The sequence below is a fragment of the Cetorhinus maximus genome, chromosome 20 (assembly GCF_964194155.1).
Source record: "Cetorhinus maximus chromosome 20, sCetMax3.hap1.1, whole genome shotgun sequence".
Classification (NCBI taxonomy): Eukaryota; Metazoa; Chordata; class Chondrichthyes; order Lamniformes; family Cetorhinidae; genus Cetorhinus; species Cetorhinus maximus.
The window spans coordinates 8,763,582-8,781,685 of NC_135898.1; the positions used below are offsets into that span (position 1 = coordinate 8,763,582).

General features: G+C 42.1%; 1 protein-coding gene across 7 annotated transcripts in view; it reads right to left on the reverse strand.

The window, feature by feature from the left end:
- Nucleotides 1–18,104, reverse strand: part of LOC144694829 (AP2-associated protein kinase 1-like) — a 129,973-nt gene that overhangs the window by 42,949 nt on the left and 68,920 nt on the right. For 3 of the 7 annotated variants that reach the window (XM_078565445.1, XM_078565443.1, XM_078565449.1), the window contains exons 11-16: nucleotides 16,620–16,894; nucleotides 11,922–12,143; nucleotides 8,686–8,909; nucleotides 7,461–7,618; nucleotides 4,233–4,346; nucleotides 2,578–2,673 (exon numbers count right to left, since the gene is read on the reverse strand). In XM_078565445.1, the coding sequence (XP_078421571.1) occupies nucleotides 2,578–2,673; nucleotides 4,233–4,346; nucleotides 7,461–7,618; nucleotides 8,686–8,909; nucleotides 11,922–12,143; nucleotides 16,620–16,894 (1,089 nt within the window). The remainder of the gene's footprint in view (nucleotides 1–2,577; nucleotides 2,674–4,232; nucleotides 4,347–7,460; nucleotides 7,619–8,685; nucleotides 8,910–11,921; nucleotides 12,144–16,619; nucleotides 16,895–18,104) is intronic. The other 4 variants (XM_078565446.1, XM_078565444.1, XM_078565447.1 and 1 more) reach the window with 3 other exon arrangements.

The following is an 18,104-nucleotide window of genomic DNA, read 5'->3' on the forward strand; positions in this document are numbered from 1 at the left end:
TAATGGAACACAAGCTAGGGATTGAAGCTGAGACCTTTGGTCTGCTTTCCTTAGTGACGATTACTGGAGGCATGGGAATGCATACTTTTAAGTGTCACTGAATTCCCTCCATATTTTTAATATTTTGTGTAGAGCAAAGGAAAAAGGTCTAAGGTACTTCTGACAAAGATTTAACCGACTCAATGTACCTCAAAGGAATGCAATAATGTGTTCGGAAATGTTTGTTCTGAACCTTCAATCACAGGATCAAAACTATACAGTTAACATTAACAAATCCATCCAGTGACTGAGGTCATTGAATAGCAAAGTTGATGATGTAATCCTGAGCATTGCACAGAACACTGATTCAATAATGACACAACTTAACCATTCGGTAAGGTTCTGGATAGGAGCAGTGGGCCATGAGAAGCATTGTCCATTCATGCTGTTACTGGTGCAGAACTTAATGTTCCCATGCCATGAGCCAATTTGTGATCATGGATTTATCCCTATTCCTTGCACTCTTCTGTTCATCAAGAGGTCATAGCAAATCAATGAGTGCAGAGTGCTTTCAATTGGAGGGATCAGAAACACCAAGTGTCTACACAAATGGTATAGGCATAGTCTGTCTGTCATGCCCATTTATCAAGTCACTGGAATAGAACTTCATATGGTCAAATCAAGGGGAATGAGAGCTGCCTTCAAATCACAGTTTCATGGAATACAGTACAAAGAACTGAAGTCTCAACCTTCTTTTTACAATGGAAAAGTAGAATACATTTGCCCTTTAACAGTTGGCCGAGTAGAATTAGAACCAATTAATAAAGGATCCCAACACAAATGGTCTCTCGTGTTTAGCCGCGTAATGAGAGAAATAGGAGCAAACAAGCATCTTAAATTAGTACCAGTTTGAAAATAAAAGTCACAGCAAACATTAACTGATGTCTAACATTCTTAACAATCAATGTCCAACATCTGAACAATGCTAATGACAATATTAGTTCAAGCCGCAGGGAAATTGATTTTCCAAGGCTGTTGTGGTACCAACATGATTAGCAGTTTACTCAATAGCCAAGCATAACTTCTAGGCAACAGGAATCTAAAACATAACTGGGTGACAGGATCTTAAGAGCAGACAGTGGGTAGGAATGTGTGCTAAATGGCAAGTTTAAAAATAATGATAGATTTGGTACCTAAAATTGTAATTTTGTGACCAACTGACAGTTTCCTAGCCAATTTTTCCTTGATTTCCCATAAGCTGCAACTAGAAAACAGTTTGTGAAGATGGCTTGAGTTCAAATTCATGGGCAGTGAACTTCAAGTGGCTTTTGTGAAACAAGTCTGCACAAAATATCCCATCCCCTCACTGAAACATGTTTGGACATTCAATCTCTGACCAAACTCCTGGTTCCCTTTGGCAAAGGTCTAGAGGATTGACAACTCTGCAGCTATAGCATTTTCCCGCTGTCACTCCAAAGGTGGGCCCTCTGGAGGGAAGGTGGAGACCCACATTTGAGGCAGCATGAGGAAAAGGATTACTGAAGCAAAGGACAAAGAACGGTGAGCTTCCAATGAAATTTTACACCATTATCACTTGCAACTGTGAGCACAACGACAAAGCTTCACTTTCTCTGATGCTCCGAATGCTTCAATCCTGTAGTACACACTGTTTTGAGACGGCAGCCTTTGGAGTGCAGCAACTTCTAAAGCATATTGTTGTTTGATGGGAAGCGTGGGCCTGCAGCAGCTGCTTTTAGCACTGTGGAGCGTGCTCATAACAGCAGGTATAATCACACTGTCTCCAATAAAACAGACGGGATAAAAGACGACACACAAATCCTTGAAACACCCACTGGGATCGCTCAAAACATTAAAAGGCCTTCTGACGATCAATATCTTAAAATTACTGCGGGGGCAAAGATTATTTCCCCAGCTACGAACCACAATTTGCCGTCATAAATCTGTCCAGTTACGTTTTCAGGCCTTCAGCACATCACATTTAATCATTCCCTATTCCAATAAGTTAAATCTCAAATGCTTGTTCCCCACCTCAACCTCTCGTGCTCCACTTCACCCTTGCATCACAAGCACAACGACGCAGTGGTCTTAACTTAAGACTCTCCAGCCTGCAGAAACTTTTTCCAAACTCAAAGGCCAGAGGTGCAACTAAATTTGCTGGGGGTATTAGGGGCAGCTTCAAGTCCTTCAAAGCTTTAGCCTAATCATAAACCCTTGTTTTGTTCTATTTGCTACAGAGTAAAAGAAAAAGGAAGGACAACATATATTAAAAGTGAGGCGGAATGAGGGAGAGTGTTCAAACGCTGGCAAGTTACGTGGTCTCCAACATATTCCTGCCAAGTCCTCACACCTCTACAAAGATAAAATGGAGGCCAAGTGACAAATGTTGCATTTGTAACAACACCATTATGGGCTCATCAACTCAGGCGATGCTTGACTGCTAAGTATATTCTAAAATAACAGACTTGCTTGCTTTACACAACCTGGTAAATGGAGACCTTATTAACTCCCTCAAGAGGGCTCCCAATTGACTTGCTTCATCTCAAGAAGGTATCAAAAAGTAGACTCAGCACTCATTACCTGGTTGCTCTGATGTTGGAACAGGAGTGAAAGGATCAGGTACGTTGATTGCTGGGACGGCAGCATCCGGAACAAACAGTTCTGTAGACTTTTCTGCTGAACCAACCAAGCAGACAATAGCAAGCAAGGGAGAAGCATAAGGTAACAAAGAGGAACAAGGAGCAATAAAAGAAAACAGAAAGCAATTATATATCACCACATGATTTACTTGCTTCACATATGCCTAGCCCACTACATAGTCCTTATATAGTAATTATCACACAGAAATGGACCATTTGACCCCAAAGGCCCATGTTAGTGTTTACACTCCACACAAACCTGCAACTGGAGTTGTTTATCCCTGCCATCCAGAAACAGCTAGCCTGCTGAAGTTTGTGTTGAGGTGTGATCAGCCAGTTTATTTTTCATATCTCACAAGAAGACATTATTCCCACAAACTTCCATGAGAAGACTTCAGACTATCAACAAAGGCAGGAAAATCACCTGACATTCTGGAAAAAGCCTCAATGCAACAGATTTTTTTTCATTATTTCATTGACAAAACTAACTGATAAAGATATATTCTAATCAAACTTTAGTTAAAATAAATAAAACATTTTTGTCATAAGATTGTTCAGCTCCTAGTCTAAAAGGCACCGTTCAGTGATCTCCAAGGCTCGGGCAAGGAATTTTTTGTTCCAGCAACTTGCGGTTTACTTGACAGCACAGAGGGCTGCGAGAAGAACATTGGCAAAGAATATCATCCTGATTGGTGGCTGAAACCTTGCGCTTTCTTTTTGACCTGGGATTGGGTTTGTCTGACAAAAGGAGAAGAGGCTTGATAGGTCCTCAGCTTGGAGTTTTCCTTCAACTCCTAAAAGCACTTGCACAAGTCCTACACCTTGCAACAGTTATTGATAGTCAATAATGGTGGGGGGCCGGCAGGGGTGGAAATTACCTTGGAATTTTTGTAATCTGTTCGACAAACTCTTTTGACTTGAGAAATTATGTCTGCGTTTTTACTTAATTAACTCGCGTGTAAAGCTACATGTTGAAATTCTCACATTATTTCAATTGAAAACAGTCCAACTTGCTTTCAGTTTTACTGTTGAAAAAAGACATTCTGACAAAGCTTTTGGTTTTGCAGTCAACATGACACACACAAGAATACCAGATTTCCAAGTGAACAATAATTTACACTGCATAAGAAAAGGGTGCTGATTGGTTGGCAAGTCGGCTCTGATTGGGCAAGGTGTTGCTAGGGCGAATGCACCGGAGCTCTTGTCCCCCATGCTTTGGTTTCATTCAAAAAAGGCACAAATGACTGGACATATTCCTTTTGCCTAGAGGTCAGGTCCCTGTGTATGAATATATGTAGCAGTATATATTGTTGTTCTCTTTCAAATTTGACAATTCTTGTGACTGTTCTGGTGAGTGCAAGACAAAAAGCTTGGACACCATGTCTCTTTTTTTCAGCAATACTTGAATTCTGTACTACTAACCTCGGATAAGGTTATCAAAAAATTATTTCTTTCTCAAACATTAACCTGTCTTCCACTTTTGGACTCTGCCTGATGTGCTTTATATTTCCAGTGTATTATGAAATACAGCACACTTCCAGATTTCGAAAGCTACAGTCATGAGAGGTCATGATCGGGATTGGTTTGTGCACTAACCTGCCCCACTGGCAAAGGGATCAATTCCAAAAGCATCTGCCTGCGACTGCACCTGAGCTGATGGAAGTCCTGGTATCAGGCTCTCAGTGGAGGTATTGGTCTTTTCAGCCTTGCCTAAAAAATTTAGAAACAATGTTAGGCTTTTGCAATCATTTGCAAATGTTTTTGCCTCAGAGGAAAGAAAATGTTATCAAAACAGCAAAGGCTAGCTTATCAACTGATGACTCATGTTCCATAATTTAACCTACAATTTAGACAGGTTTAAAATGCTGCTTTTAAAAATTTAAAGGGAGGCTGCCTTAAGGAATAAACTGCCCCTTAAAATGTAAACACATCAGGCTAAAAGCTCTTTTTAACTTTATTACAGCAACATCCTCTTTATTCTGAGAATTTGATGAATATCTCATGATTGTGTATAGCACCTTGCTGCGTGCAGTTTGGGTGTTTCTCTACATTCCGACAGTGGCTACACTTCAAAATGTAATGAATAGTGTCTCAGGACATCCTGAGGATGTAAAATAATATAAAGTGGAAAAATAGCACAAATCTATGATGTTGATGCTGAGTGACTGTTTCATCTGGCTGGAGAGTCCAGAGCATGGAGGTCACAGTCAGTGAATTAGGGTTCAGCCAATTTAGGACTGAGCTGCGAAGAAGCCTGTTTACTCAGAACTGTGAATCTTAGGAATTCTATACCTATGAGGGATGTGGATGCACAGTTCATTGAGTATATTCAAGACTGAGAAGGGTGCATTTTCAACCATTAAGGGGTATATGGGGTGAAATGATTAGATTGAGGATCAACCCTGATGTGAAATGGTTTGAGAGACTGCATGGTCTATGGTCTTAGGCCAGGAAATCGAGTGATAAACACTACTTCAAACAATGATCCAAACAAATGAGAAGGAAGGCAGATGAACTCTCAAAATCAAAGGCAGACAAAACAAAACGAGTTTCAAGCAAAAAGTAGAAAGTTGCGGGATTAGCTGCAAGGCCCTGGATAGTTCAGTGCTACATTTCTGACCTCCAGCTCAGCATTGCAACACACATCCATCATTCTTCTGACTCTAACCTGCTCAGCTTCTCCTCTGCCTCACCATCCTGGTTCAGCCTTTAAATGTTGCTCTCTGCAATTCTCTCTATCGACCTCTTTGTCTGGCCACCTCCCTCCCTCCATACAAAATATCTTCACTTTGTATCTATCTCTCAGAGCACCTTTCCTATTCAGTGCCCTTTACTGTCTAGCACAATAACATTCATTGTTTGAGACACGTTGCACAAATGTTGAAGAACACAAAAAAAGAAAGGTTTTCTCGGAGTGACATTCAGACATTGTGATTAATGCTTCCCGACCAAATTAACCTATTTCCCAAGCCCATCTCTGATGGCTCCTGTCACATGGTGTGAAAGGTAAACTGCACATGCTCCAGTGACAACCTGCATGAGCATCTCCAATTGGAGGTCCTATTCCCAATAGTTGGTCTGCCAGTCCACTCTCAATTTTGCTTTTATTCAAATTAAGCTCAATCTTACAGCAACAGTGCTACAGGGCTTGAATTTTTTTAAAAAAGGCCAACTGCTGGTACCAGAGCTTCAAATCATTGCAGCAGTGTGATTTAATTAACGAGTCAACAACAGAAACGCAAGAACAGTTACTGCTGCATTACTGGAGCAGCAGCAACAACGCTGGATGCATTAATGCCAGTATCCCACATACAATGGCAAGAAACACCAGTGTCAGGTGCATCCCAGTATACTAGTTTTGGTGTACACCCCTAAAGTCCAAACTACCAGAGAAGCAGAAGCAAACTGCAGCGTATCTGCATGCAGATAAATGTCGGTTAAGCATAAATCATTGCTTTGCATAAATGGCAGACTGCAGACCCTGCTATAATTGCTCCTATTTTTGCCCAAATGGATACTGCTCTGATACATTTTCCTTTTGCTTGCTTTAAGGCAAAGGTACACTCTTGCCTGATGTGTTAAAATAAGCACCTTCCAATTGTCACAAAACTATCATATTTTTCATAATATTATTGTAGGCTGATGGGTGTGAGTGTGGATGGTTCTGTCTGTGTGATTGATTTAATTAGAGATGCTTAGACTCCAAGATTGGAATTATCAAAAGTGTCAAGGGTGAAACAGACTTTTGAAATGGAGATGAAGCAGGTAGCACGAGGGTTCCACAGATAGGGTGTGAATAAAATTTGCATTTTTAGACAAGTGAAGGGGTTGTTTGATTTTCAAAGGGGTGGTGTAGTGTTTACAACTAACAAGATAAGTGAGGCGAAGCTGTACCTTTGTTTTTCCCTGAAGGAAAGGGCCATATCGACAACATGGAAGATTTTTACATTATGGGAAAAGTAAATTTCCAAAGACATGTAGAACAATGGGATTTTACACATTAAAGAGAGAGAAACATTTCTCAAGAAGGATGGGAGGCTATATGGGGGGTGTGGCCATGTAAAATCTTGAAAGCTACACTGGGTGAAACAGCCTTGGAAAAAAAAAGCCTCGAGCCACTCTGGAGACTGCTGCTACAGTGACTAAAGTTGTTTTAAAAAGCCTTTGGAATTCTACTGTCGAGTGGGTGCTGTAAACTTGCTGGGTTGTTGACTTAAATTTAACTTTATTTTGGGCTATTGCCATAAAGGGGGTGTGTAGTCGGGAGTCAGGTTGATTAAGAATTTTAGGATTTGTTACAGTAGTAAGCAACTGTAAACTTACGTATGTGTTTGAATTCTTTTCTTTTGTTAATAAATGTTTTAATTTAATTTTTAAAATCTCTAAAGATGTTGGTGGACTCATTATTTCTGAATTCAGTGCACAAATCTTCTCGTAATAAACACAAATTGCAAAACCGTTGTGATAGCATGGCTAAGTTTCCTTTGTAGATTTGGTCTGCCTGGCACATACCACCTGCCACATCATAACAGAATGCTGAACTGGGTCACGTGAAATTTCTTGGTCCATTTTATGAAAAGATGTCAACTCACTTGTTACATTTGGAGCAGATTCATGCCTGTTTAAATAGACAAAGTGGATCAAGCGCTAATATTGAAAGACTGATTATTTCCACTATAACTCAGTCTTCCCAGGGCCTCCCATGTGTAGAATCTTCAGCTCCTTTGATCTCTTCCTTCTTTTCAACCATTCACTTGCATTTCCCAAGAACAGAATCCAATTCAAGATCACTGCCTCACAAGGTCTACTTGCAGTCGGACTTACCGTCTTTGAGCTTCTCGAAGTCCTTGTTGAGCAGTTCTTCGGCAGTAAGTTTGGAGAAATTGTCGTCGGCAAATGGATTCCACGTGGACACATCAGGAGGATTGTAGACGTTCTGCTGAGAGGTCCGTGGAGACCCTGAGGGAGTAGTTGTAGCTGACCTGAGTGGAATAGGATATCATGTTAAATATCCAGCACAGACACGATGGGCCAAGTGGCCTCCTCCTGTGCCACAGACTTTCTAAGGTTCTATGTTAAATATCTTACATTGGTTGCTGGAGAATAAAAGCTCCTCTAGCATATTCTTATACTCGGTCAAGAGGACTAAATGGATTGCCTCACGCGGAGCTGAGCTGACCAGGCGGTTCCAGGATGGCTTTCTGACCTATATTGAATTTACTGCCCACAGCTGGGTCAGCAATTGGCCTAAATATTGGTGACTGAGTGAAGGCAAGTCAAAATGTCAATTATGGTTTTTAAGCTTAAATACTATCCATTGACTCTTGACAGATGTTAAATGGAGAAAGAGGGCAGAATTCAGCACTCGATTGCTCAATAGCCTGCCAATACTTTGTGTCCAGACACAATGGAACCATGCATATTGTACCAAATGCCAAGGTGGTGTAAATTTGGAACCTGCTTACCACATGGAGCGGTTGAGGCAATCAACACAGATACATTGAAGGGGAAGCCCAAAAAGTACTTGGAGAAAAGAGTAGGATATATTGACACTGTGAGATGAAGTAAGGTTGAAGGAGGTTCACGTGGGCACCAGAACAGATCTGCTGGGCTGAATAAAAGCAAAAAACTGCGGATGCTGGAAATCCAAAACAAAAATAAAAATACCTGTAAAAACTCAGCAGGTCACCACCTTCACCACCTCTTTGTCCTTTTGTCTATGACATCTTTTGGCTATCTCCACCTATCACTGGCCCTCTATCCAGCTCTACGTGTCCCACCCCCCCTTAAACCAGCTTATATTTCACCTCTTTTCTATTTTTCCTTAGTTCTGTTGAAGAGTCATATGGACTCAAAACATTAACTATGTTCCTCCCCACAGATGCTGTCAGACCTGCTGAGTTTTTCCCAGGTATTTTTATTTCTGCTGGGCTGAATAGTCTGTTTCTGCACTGTGAAATTTCATTTAATTCTAGTGAGTCAGGAAGTAATTGTCATTAAGCCTGGCACTCAAATATTGACTCATTTTGAGAAATAGAAGTGAACCTACTTGGATTTGTTTAAACCGGCTTCAGCGGCTGCAGCTGCCAGGAGCTGGGTCGATTTACTGACTGGAACACCAAAGACTGCACTGTACGTGACATCACTCAGGATCCTCCTGTGGCCTGAACGCTGAGTCTTCGGAGATGATGGAGGGGTCAGTGACACCGACACGATTTTTGGAGACTGGTTTGGTGCCCCTTGTGATTGCTGCTGCGGCTGTTGAATCTGGCTCTGCAAGGGATATCAGTAAAAAGAAATCAGTGCGTTCTGTCACCAGCATCCACTGATCAAATTAAGTCTTGGTAAAAACTTGCTATTAGGATCAAATTTGGGCACCACAATATCTCAAAGCTTTTCTGTTATCCCACGTTTTTGTGGATGCCGCTACTTACTTATCTAAAGTTACTGGCACTTATAACTTGCAAATAATCAACTCGCAACCAAGGCGCCCAAAAATAAACTTCAGTCTTATTCCCACTTACCCTACTTAATTTTTGAGTGAGAAAAATAACCACAAGAATTTGTGCTGTGCCTCAACTATTTACAATCTATGTTAATGACTTGGATCAAAACGCTGAACGTATGGTAGCAAAATGTGCTGATGTCACAAAAATAGGTCGGAACTTAAGGTGTCAAGAGGACATATGGAGTCCACAAAGGGATTTAGTTATGTTAAGTGAGTGGAGAAAAATGTGGCAGATGGTGTATACTGTGCGAAAATGTGAACTTGTCCACTTTGATAGGAATAGAAAAGCGGTATATCATTTCAGGGGAGAGAGAGAGAGAGAGAGAGAGAGAGAGAGAGAGACTGCAGAATACTATGGCACAGATGGATCTGGGTATCCTGGTAAATGAATCACAAAAATGCAAGTTTTGCAAACAATTAGGGAGGAAAATGGAATGTTGGTGTTTATTGAAGGGGAATGGAATTTAAAAAATAGGAAAGTGCTGCTGCAGCTGTATAGGGCCTGAGATCACATCTGGAGTACTAATGTACAGTTTTGGTCTCCTTACTTAAGAAAGGATATAATTGCAATAGCAGTCCAGAGAAGGGTCACTTGACTGATTCCTGGGATGAAGGGGTATCTTATGAGGCAAAGTTAAGCAGGTTGGGCCGACACCCATTGGACTCCAGAAGAATAAGTGGTGATCTTTTTAGACATACAAAATCTTTAGTGGACTTGACAGTGTGGATGCTGAAAGTATGTTTGCCCTTGAGGGGTAGTCTATAACCAGGGGACACAGTTTAAAACTTAGGGATCTCCCATTTCAGACTTTTAAGAGCTCACATAATATTTCACCACAAAAACATCCCACTTTCACATGAATTTCCTCGGACAGTTTGTTTTTTTCATTCTTTCATGGCATGTATGTGTTGCTGGCAAGGCCTGCATTTGTTGCCCATTCCTAACCATCCTTGAGAAGATGATAGTGAGCCGCCTTCATGAACTGCTGCAGTCGACCTGATGCAGGCACTTCTACCATGCTGTTCGGAAGGGAGTTCTAGGATTTTGACCCAGCAACAGTTCCAAGTCAGGGTGGTGTGTGGCTTGGAGGGGAGCTTGCAGGTGGTGGTGTTTCCATGCTTCTGCTGCACTTGTCCTTCTAGATGGTAGAGGTCACGGGTTTGGTAGGTGCTGTCGAAGGAGCCTTGGTGAGTTGCTGCAGTGCATCTTGTAGATGGTACACACTGCTGCTACTGTGCGTCAGTGGTGGAGGGAGTGAATGCTGAAGGTGGTGGATGGGGTGCCAATCAAGTGGCCTGTTTTGTTCTGGATGGCGCTGAGCTTCTTCAGCGTTATTGGAGCTAGACTTATCCAGGCAAGTGGAGGTAATTACAACACACTCCTGACTTTTGCCTTGCAGATGGTGCACAGACTTTAGGAGTCAAGAAGTGAGTAACTCACTGCAGAATTTCCAGCCTCTCAACTGGCTCTGGTGGCCACAGTATTTATATGGCTAGTTCAGTGAAGGTTCTTGTCACCTGTAGCCCCCAGCATGTTGATGGTGGGGGTTTCAGCAATGGTAATGCCATTGAATGCCATGGGGAGATGGTTAGATTCTGTCTTGTTGGACATGGTCATTTTCTGGCACTTGGGTGGCACAGATGTTACTTGCGACTTGTCAGCCCAAGCCCAAATGTGGTCTAGGTCTTAATGCATTTGGACATGGGCTGCTTCACTATCAGAGGAGTCACGAATGATGCTGAACATTGCGCAATCATCAGCGAACATCCCCACTTCTAACCTTATGATGGAAGGAAAGTCATTGAAGAAGCAGCTGAAGATAGTTGGACCTCGGCATAACCCTGAGGAACTCCGACCTCTATATCCTGGGACAGAGAAGACTGGCCTCCGACAACCACAATCTTCCTTCTTTGTGCGAGTTATGACTCCAACCAGTGGAGAGTTTTCCCCAATTCCCATTGACTTGAATGTTGCCGGGGCTCCTTGACACAACATTCATACAAATGCTGCCTGAGGTCAAGAGCAGTCACCCTCACCTCCCCTGATGTGTTCAGGTCTTTAGTACAACTTTGGTTCAAGGTTGTAATGAGGTCAGGAGCCGAGCAGTCCTGGTGGAACCCAAACTGAGCACATTATTGCTGTGTAAGTGCTGCTTGACAGCACTATCGATGATACCTTCCATCACGTTGCTTATGATTGGAGGAGCCTAATGGGATGGTGCTTGGCTGCATTAGATTTATCCTGCTGTTCTTCATAATGCTGAGGGGAATAGAGGTGTAAGCAAACTGTCTGAATTCAACTGCAAGGGCAAAGCTAAAGGATACAAGGTTAAGTTTAAATAAAACTCAACGGTGATGAAAAGTAGAAACTTTTCCTCCCCCTCCAAAGTTGTAGATGTCTTTTCAAAGATTTTCTGCATGTTCAGCCAAACATGAGAAGGATTAGAGATTTATAGAGTTAGATATAGCTGGATATCATTAAATACTCTGTGGGATGTAATGGTGTTCTGGATTTGGGAACTGGGATGGTACAAGAATAGTAAATTGTAGGAAATAGGAAATTGTAAAGCTGGAACTAAGGACAAACTTAGTTTTAACTGATAACCTATAGAGATAAAGAAATATTCATTCAAAACTTCAAACTGGCATACAATCCACAATTACACATGGTTTGGTGTTGAAACAGGTTTAGCAGGTGCAACTGTCTCTTACTCAATACTTTCTCTTTGCAGAACGATGATCTCGAAAAGTTAAACATTTCATTTGTGAACTCTTACCATTCCCTGTTCCTGAGAGGCTGCTTGTGGTACTGGAGTATGTTGCTGCTGTGGGGGCAATGGTGTGTGCTGCGGGAGTGCTGAAGTCAGCTGTGGCTGGGCAGTGGCAGCCTGCTGGCTCACGTACTGCATCTGCTGCACGGCTGTGGCAAGCTGCTGTTGCTGGAGATAGTAATTCTGCATCATCTGAGCATGTTGCATTGCTTGCTGCATGATGTGGTACTGGCACAGAAACATGCAAATAAAAGAGACCCAAAAATAATGATCAAAGAAAATATTTAAAAACAACAATAATGTAAAACACAAAAGAAATGATTAAAATGAAAAACGTGAAATAACTAATTAGGCAAGACTGGATTTTCACCATTCCCAAAACATGACTGGCCAGTACACACACAGGCTCTGCATTATGTATCACGTGGTATCACGTAACATCACTGAAAAATTGGGGCTGCAAAAAGATAAGCACACCTCTGTAGCAAGTAGATTGAGTTCAAACTGACTGTAATCACAGAGTGCCTTATTCAAATTACACACATTGAAATGTTTCATATAGTAACATATTTGGAGTGTAGTATGCAGGAAGACTTGCATTTTTATTGCACCTTTCACAGCCACAGGATGGCCCAAAATGCATTACAACCAATGAAATGCTTTGGATGTCTAGACACTGTTGCAGCGTAAGAAATGTAATTTTGCACACAGCCAGTTCCCACAAACAGCGTTGAGGTTATGACTAGATAATCTTAGTGAGTAATGTCGATTGAATGATAAATATTGGCCAGGACACCAGGGATAACTTCCTCTGCTCCAATTCGAGACAGTGCTGCAAGATCTTTTACGTCCATCTGAAATGGCAGACAGGGCCTCAGTTTAACGTCCCATCTGAAAGACAGCATCCCAGCCTGTGTGGTGCTCCCTCAGTACTGCATCTGAGTGTCAGCCTAGACGTTTGTACTAAAATCCTGAATGAACCCATGACCTCTGACTCGGAGGCAAGTATACGACCCACAGAGTCACAGCTAACACTGCATAAACATGGCAATCATTTAGTGCCACAGACACATCAATTTTTTTTCTTTTCTGCATGACTGGTTAAGGGACGACTTCTTGACAGGACACAGGGTGAAATGGCATGAAATTTTCCATATACACTTGATCAGGAAGCCTTGGTTATACACATTTCCTCAAAGGATTGACTCAATCACAATTGCGCAGCTGCATTTACTCAACCTCTGACTTCAACCCAAACCTGGAGTCTTCTGCCTCAGGCCCAAAGTTGCTATCAGTTGAACCAAGATGTCATATAGGACATGGGAACATAGGAATTTAGGAGCAGGAGTAGGCCATTCAGTCCTTCAAACTTGCTCTGCCATTTGATAAGATAATGGCTTATCTGGTTGTGGTCTCAACTCTAACTTCAAGTCTGCCACCGCCCCCACCCCAGTCCCAGCCAACGCCTTGAATTATACTGTATGAACATAGGACTCAGGAGCACACGTATAGATGCAGCAAACCTTCTTGCTGCAGAGGCAATTGAATGAATGCAAAATCCATTCCCAAGCCATCACTGAACTGATGTAATAATGCTGTGCAGGACCTGCACATGCACTCAACAGATATTAAAATTGATTTGACAAATTGACAGTGATATTTTGAACACACCACAAAAGAATAAACCCGAACCAAAACAGAATATTGAAGATCAGACTGAAGGAATAATTCTGAACATTAACGAAAAAAATAAATCATAAAGGATGATGACATAATTTTCTCCACTTTAATTGTGTTTGTTGATTTCAACACTGAGACTGTTTATCCCTGTTTAGCACAGACTTCCTGAAAGACAGACAAATCCTCAATGGAATGCTTTATAAAATAACATTGAGAAAAGATAAAGCTTGATGTTTAATATACTTCTGATATTTCAAATGGTTTTAAGCCGACAGGAAAATTTTACCATTCAGCACGGGCTATCATTGCTCACTTTCACTGTGCACCATGAGTAAACTGCCACAACTATACATGAGGGCTGTCAGACACTCAGCTAAAATCTCAGCTTCAACCAATCAAATCTAAAAACACACAACTGCCCCAGCCCGGTCTCAGGGCCAAATGTGAAGCATTTGGCTGGTGAAAGGTTGACGAAGGACACTGTCAATTTAAGCTACAGAATTCACTGGAGGCGATAGCGCAGTGGTATTGTCGCTGGACTAGTAATCCACTGGGGGACCTGGGTTAAAATCCCGTCACCGCATGGGATGCTGGGATTCAACAAAAATCTGGAATTAGAAGTCTAATAATGCCTATGAACCCATTGTCGAATCACTAATGGAACCCATCTGGTTCACTTACCTGCTCTACTCCAGACTCACAGCAATGTGGTTACCTACACGTGACTCCAGACCCACAGCAATGTGGTTAACTCTTAAACGCCTATCAAACTGCTATGAAGCTACGAAAACAGAATGAAACCGGACCGAAACGGCAAACTCAGCCTGGTCGACCCTGCAAAGCCCTCCTAGGGCTAGTGCCAAAATTACAAGAGCTGTCTCATAGACTAGTCAAGCAACAGCCTGGCATAGTCATCCTCAAGGAATCATATCTTACAGGTAATGTACCAGACACCAGCATCACCATTCCTGGGTGTGTTCAGTCCCACTGGCAGGACAGACCCAGCAGAGGTAGCGGCACAATGGTGTACAATCGGGAGGGAGTCGCCCTGGGAGTCCTCAACATCGACTCCAAAGCTCCGAGGCACCAGGTCAAACATGGGCAAGGAAACCTGCTGATTACCACGTACCGTGCTCCCTAAGCTGATGTATCAGTGCTCCTCCATGTTGAACACCACTTGGAGGAAGCACTGATGGTGGTAAGGGCACAGAATGTACTCTGGGCTTCAATCTCCATCACAAGAGTGGCTCTGTAGCACCACTGCTGGCTGCGTCCTAAAGGACATAGCTACTAGACTGGGTCTGTGGCAGGTGGTGAGGGAGCTAACATGAGGGAAAAACATACTTGACCTCATCCTCACCAACCTGCCTGCCGCAGATATATCTGTCCATGACAGTATTGGGTGGAGTGACCACCTGTCATGGAGCTATTAATGTTATTAATAATGTTTTGGAAAAAAAAATTCTTTTAAAATAGGTTTGGTCTGCAGATATGTCTTAATTGGATATAAGCCAGGTGGTCTGGGTACTTTAATATGTGCTAGTTTGAGATGTAAACAGAGAGGTAGAGTGTATTTGCATTTTTTGAATAGAGCATTCAAGAAGTGGGGTGAAAACTTGACACCTTTCTGACAGCTACCAAGCTAGATGTTTACATTACTAATACAATCGGTATTATGAAAGGGGTTTCATTGTTAAAAGGTGAAGTTCAAAGAGGTTGTTGATACAATGAGAATTAACATTCAATGGGGCTGGTAGGTATAACTTCAGACATTTTTCGGATGTGCAGACAGAGGCAATGTAAGATCAAAAGGCAGCTGCAAGCCTCCAGCTGGCTCCACAGTGGAAAGAACCTCATTTTGAATTCGTACGGTGAAAATGCTTTGCCTGGTGTTTTGGTTAAGTCTATGGGTTGTTGTTGCCTTGATGGAGGTTGGTTTGGGAATTTGTTCAAAGTTATGATATGAAGTAAATTTGTAGCCATGTGTACATATATTTTAACCTGTGTAAATTAATAAAATGTCTCAATTAGTTAATGTAAAGCCTCCAGGACTAGTGGTCTGAATCCTGAGTTTAGAGTTGCGTCTCAAACATAACACTTCAAATTATTGATTATGACAATTGCTTAAAATTTCCCTCTGGGATTTTTAAATAACTCCCCTTTACCAACTGCATCGGTCATAACACCACTGCACAGTCGTTTTGGAGATGAGGTCCCGACTATGTTCAAGAAAACTTGTCCAATAGTTTTTTTTTGTGATCAATGCGTAAACAGTTAAACACATAACGAATTGGCAAGTACATACTTGTAAATTCAAAACCCTGTCACAATCAAATGCGGGGAAAGCAGGGGGTCATTTGAGCCCTCCTCACCTGGTGCAAATAGCCATTTGAGCCTGCTCAGCTATTCAACGAGATCATGGCTGATCTTCTACCCCAATTCTGCCTTCCTAGATTCTCCCCACATCTCTTAATAGCCAAAAATCTATCCTTCAATGTACTCAACGACTGAGCATCCACAGCCCTCTGGGGCAGAGAATTCCACCAATAGTTTCCAAACCTCTGAGTCGTCTCACTCCTCACTAGCCGACCTGCAATTCTGAGACTGTGATCCCGTGTTCTGGAATCCCCAGCCAGGGGGAAATATTTTCTCAGCATCTGTCCTGTGAAGCCCTTTAAGGACTTAATATGTTTCAATTACATCACCTCTCATTCTTCTAAACTCTGGGGAACATAAGCCCAGCCTGCTCAGTCTCTCTTCATTTGCAACAAGCAGATTTGTTAGGGCCATGTCGGTTTCCAACACAATTTTCAGATATTTTCAATTAAGATGGCAGAAAGCAATACGAACCAAAGAAAAAAACTACCCTATTGGACCATCTTTACCCAACGCAAGAATAAGATTTTAGCGAGGGAGAGACTGGAGAACAAAAAGTACAATTGCCCACTCAAAGTTTATCATTCTACCAAGAACATGAGGTTAATTTCCGGTGTCTATTCTGAACACCACATCAGTAACATTCACCTGCTGAGCCATCATCTGTTGCTGCTGTGGCAGGAGCTGCGGTTGCTGGACAAAGAGCTGTGGTTGCACAGGTGCTTGTGGCTGGACAGGTGGAGGCTGTCCTGCTGCTTGCGGCTGGGGTTGAGGCTGTGGCTGGGCCTGCTTCTGTTGCACCGCTGCCTGGGACTGCTTCTGTTGGAGCACCAGTTGTGGCTGCTGCAACTGAGATTTTGCTTGTTGCTGAGGCTGTTGCAGGCCTGGGGGCTGGGTGTTGTGACCAGTGCCCAGAACAACTCCTGGAGGAAAACACAGGAAGAGGTTGGGAAAAACTGAGTTATGGAAATGGCATACCCTTAAACAAATTTTACCGAAATCTTCATCTTAGCTAAATTCCTATTTCAAAAAGGTATCTCAGACAGATAACTCAGTCAAAAATCAGGAGCTGAAAATCAAACTTTACTTTTCATACCATTATACTTTGTGAAATTTTAAATGCATTTTAAAAGCAACAGAAGTATTCAAAATTATTGACATACTTTGATCATTTCCCTGGTCAGTAGGTCAGTAAATAGAGGCCACAGACTTAAAATAATTGGCTAAAGGACAAGAGGGGGTTTAAGGAGAAATGTCTTCATACTGTTAAAAATTAGGAAACCTTTTCACGAGTGGTGGTGGAAGAAGATTCCATGCGAACTCTCAAAAGACCGGTGGCACGAACTTGAATGGGGCAAACTTGCAGGGTTAGGGGAAAAGGTAGAGGCGTTGAGTGAAATTGGACCGCTCTATTAAAAAGCTGGCATAAGCCCGACGGGTCAAATGGATTCCTCCTGTACTCTAAGATTTTATGATTTTTGGATGCGTGCCACTTAGACAGAGGGTTGTTTCTGAACATGGAATACAGCCAAAGTACAGACACCTGAACAATCTGTGCTTTCTTGATGCCCCATTTCCTGATGGCTGAAGGATGTTTTGACTTGCTGGTTTTTCTTTGCAGCAATGAAAATAATGCATAATGTGCTACTGTGGGGACAGAGATTCAATGAACACCAATTAAATGGAGAACGCAACCTGCAAACCAAGATTGCTCAGCAGCTAAAGGAAATGCAGAGGGGTACAATGAAACTTGAGGAATGCAAGTGAAATCCTCCTAATTTCTTTGAAAAAGAATCCAGGGAAGGAACAGCAGCAGCAGTTACACATTCTTAATAACTCCCGAGAAAAAGGTGTTGTGCTAGAGGACTGAGAGATTGCTGATGTTATATCTATGATTCCGAAAGTTGGAAAAGGAATGGGGAGACTGAGGGAGCGAAGGAATGCCCAATGTTTTGGAGTCCTTCTAAAGTTGAATCGCAAGTAAGAAAGAGAGTGACAGGTTTTAATTGTAATGCATTCAGAATGCAGAAAGGGGGAACAAGGTGCAGTAAAATATAAGTCTGTAGCTTAGACTGAAGAATGATTAAAGGTGCATTGATAACATTAGTCTCAATAAAACAGGGACAAGGAAAA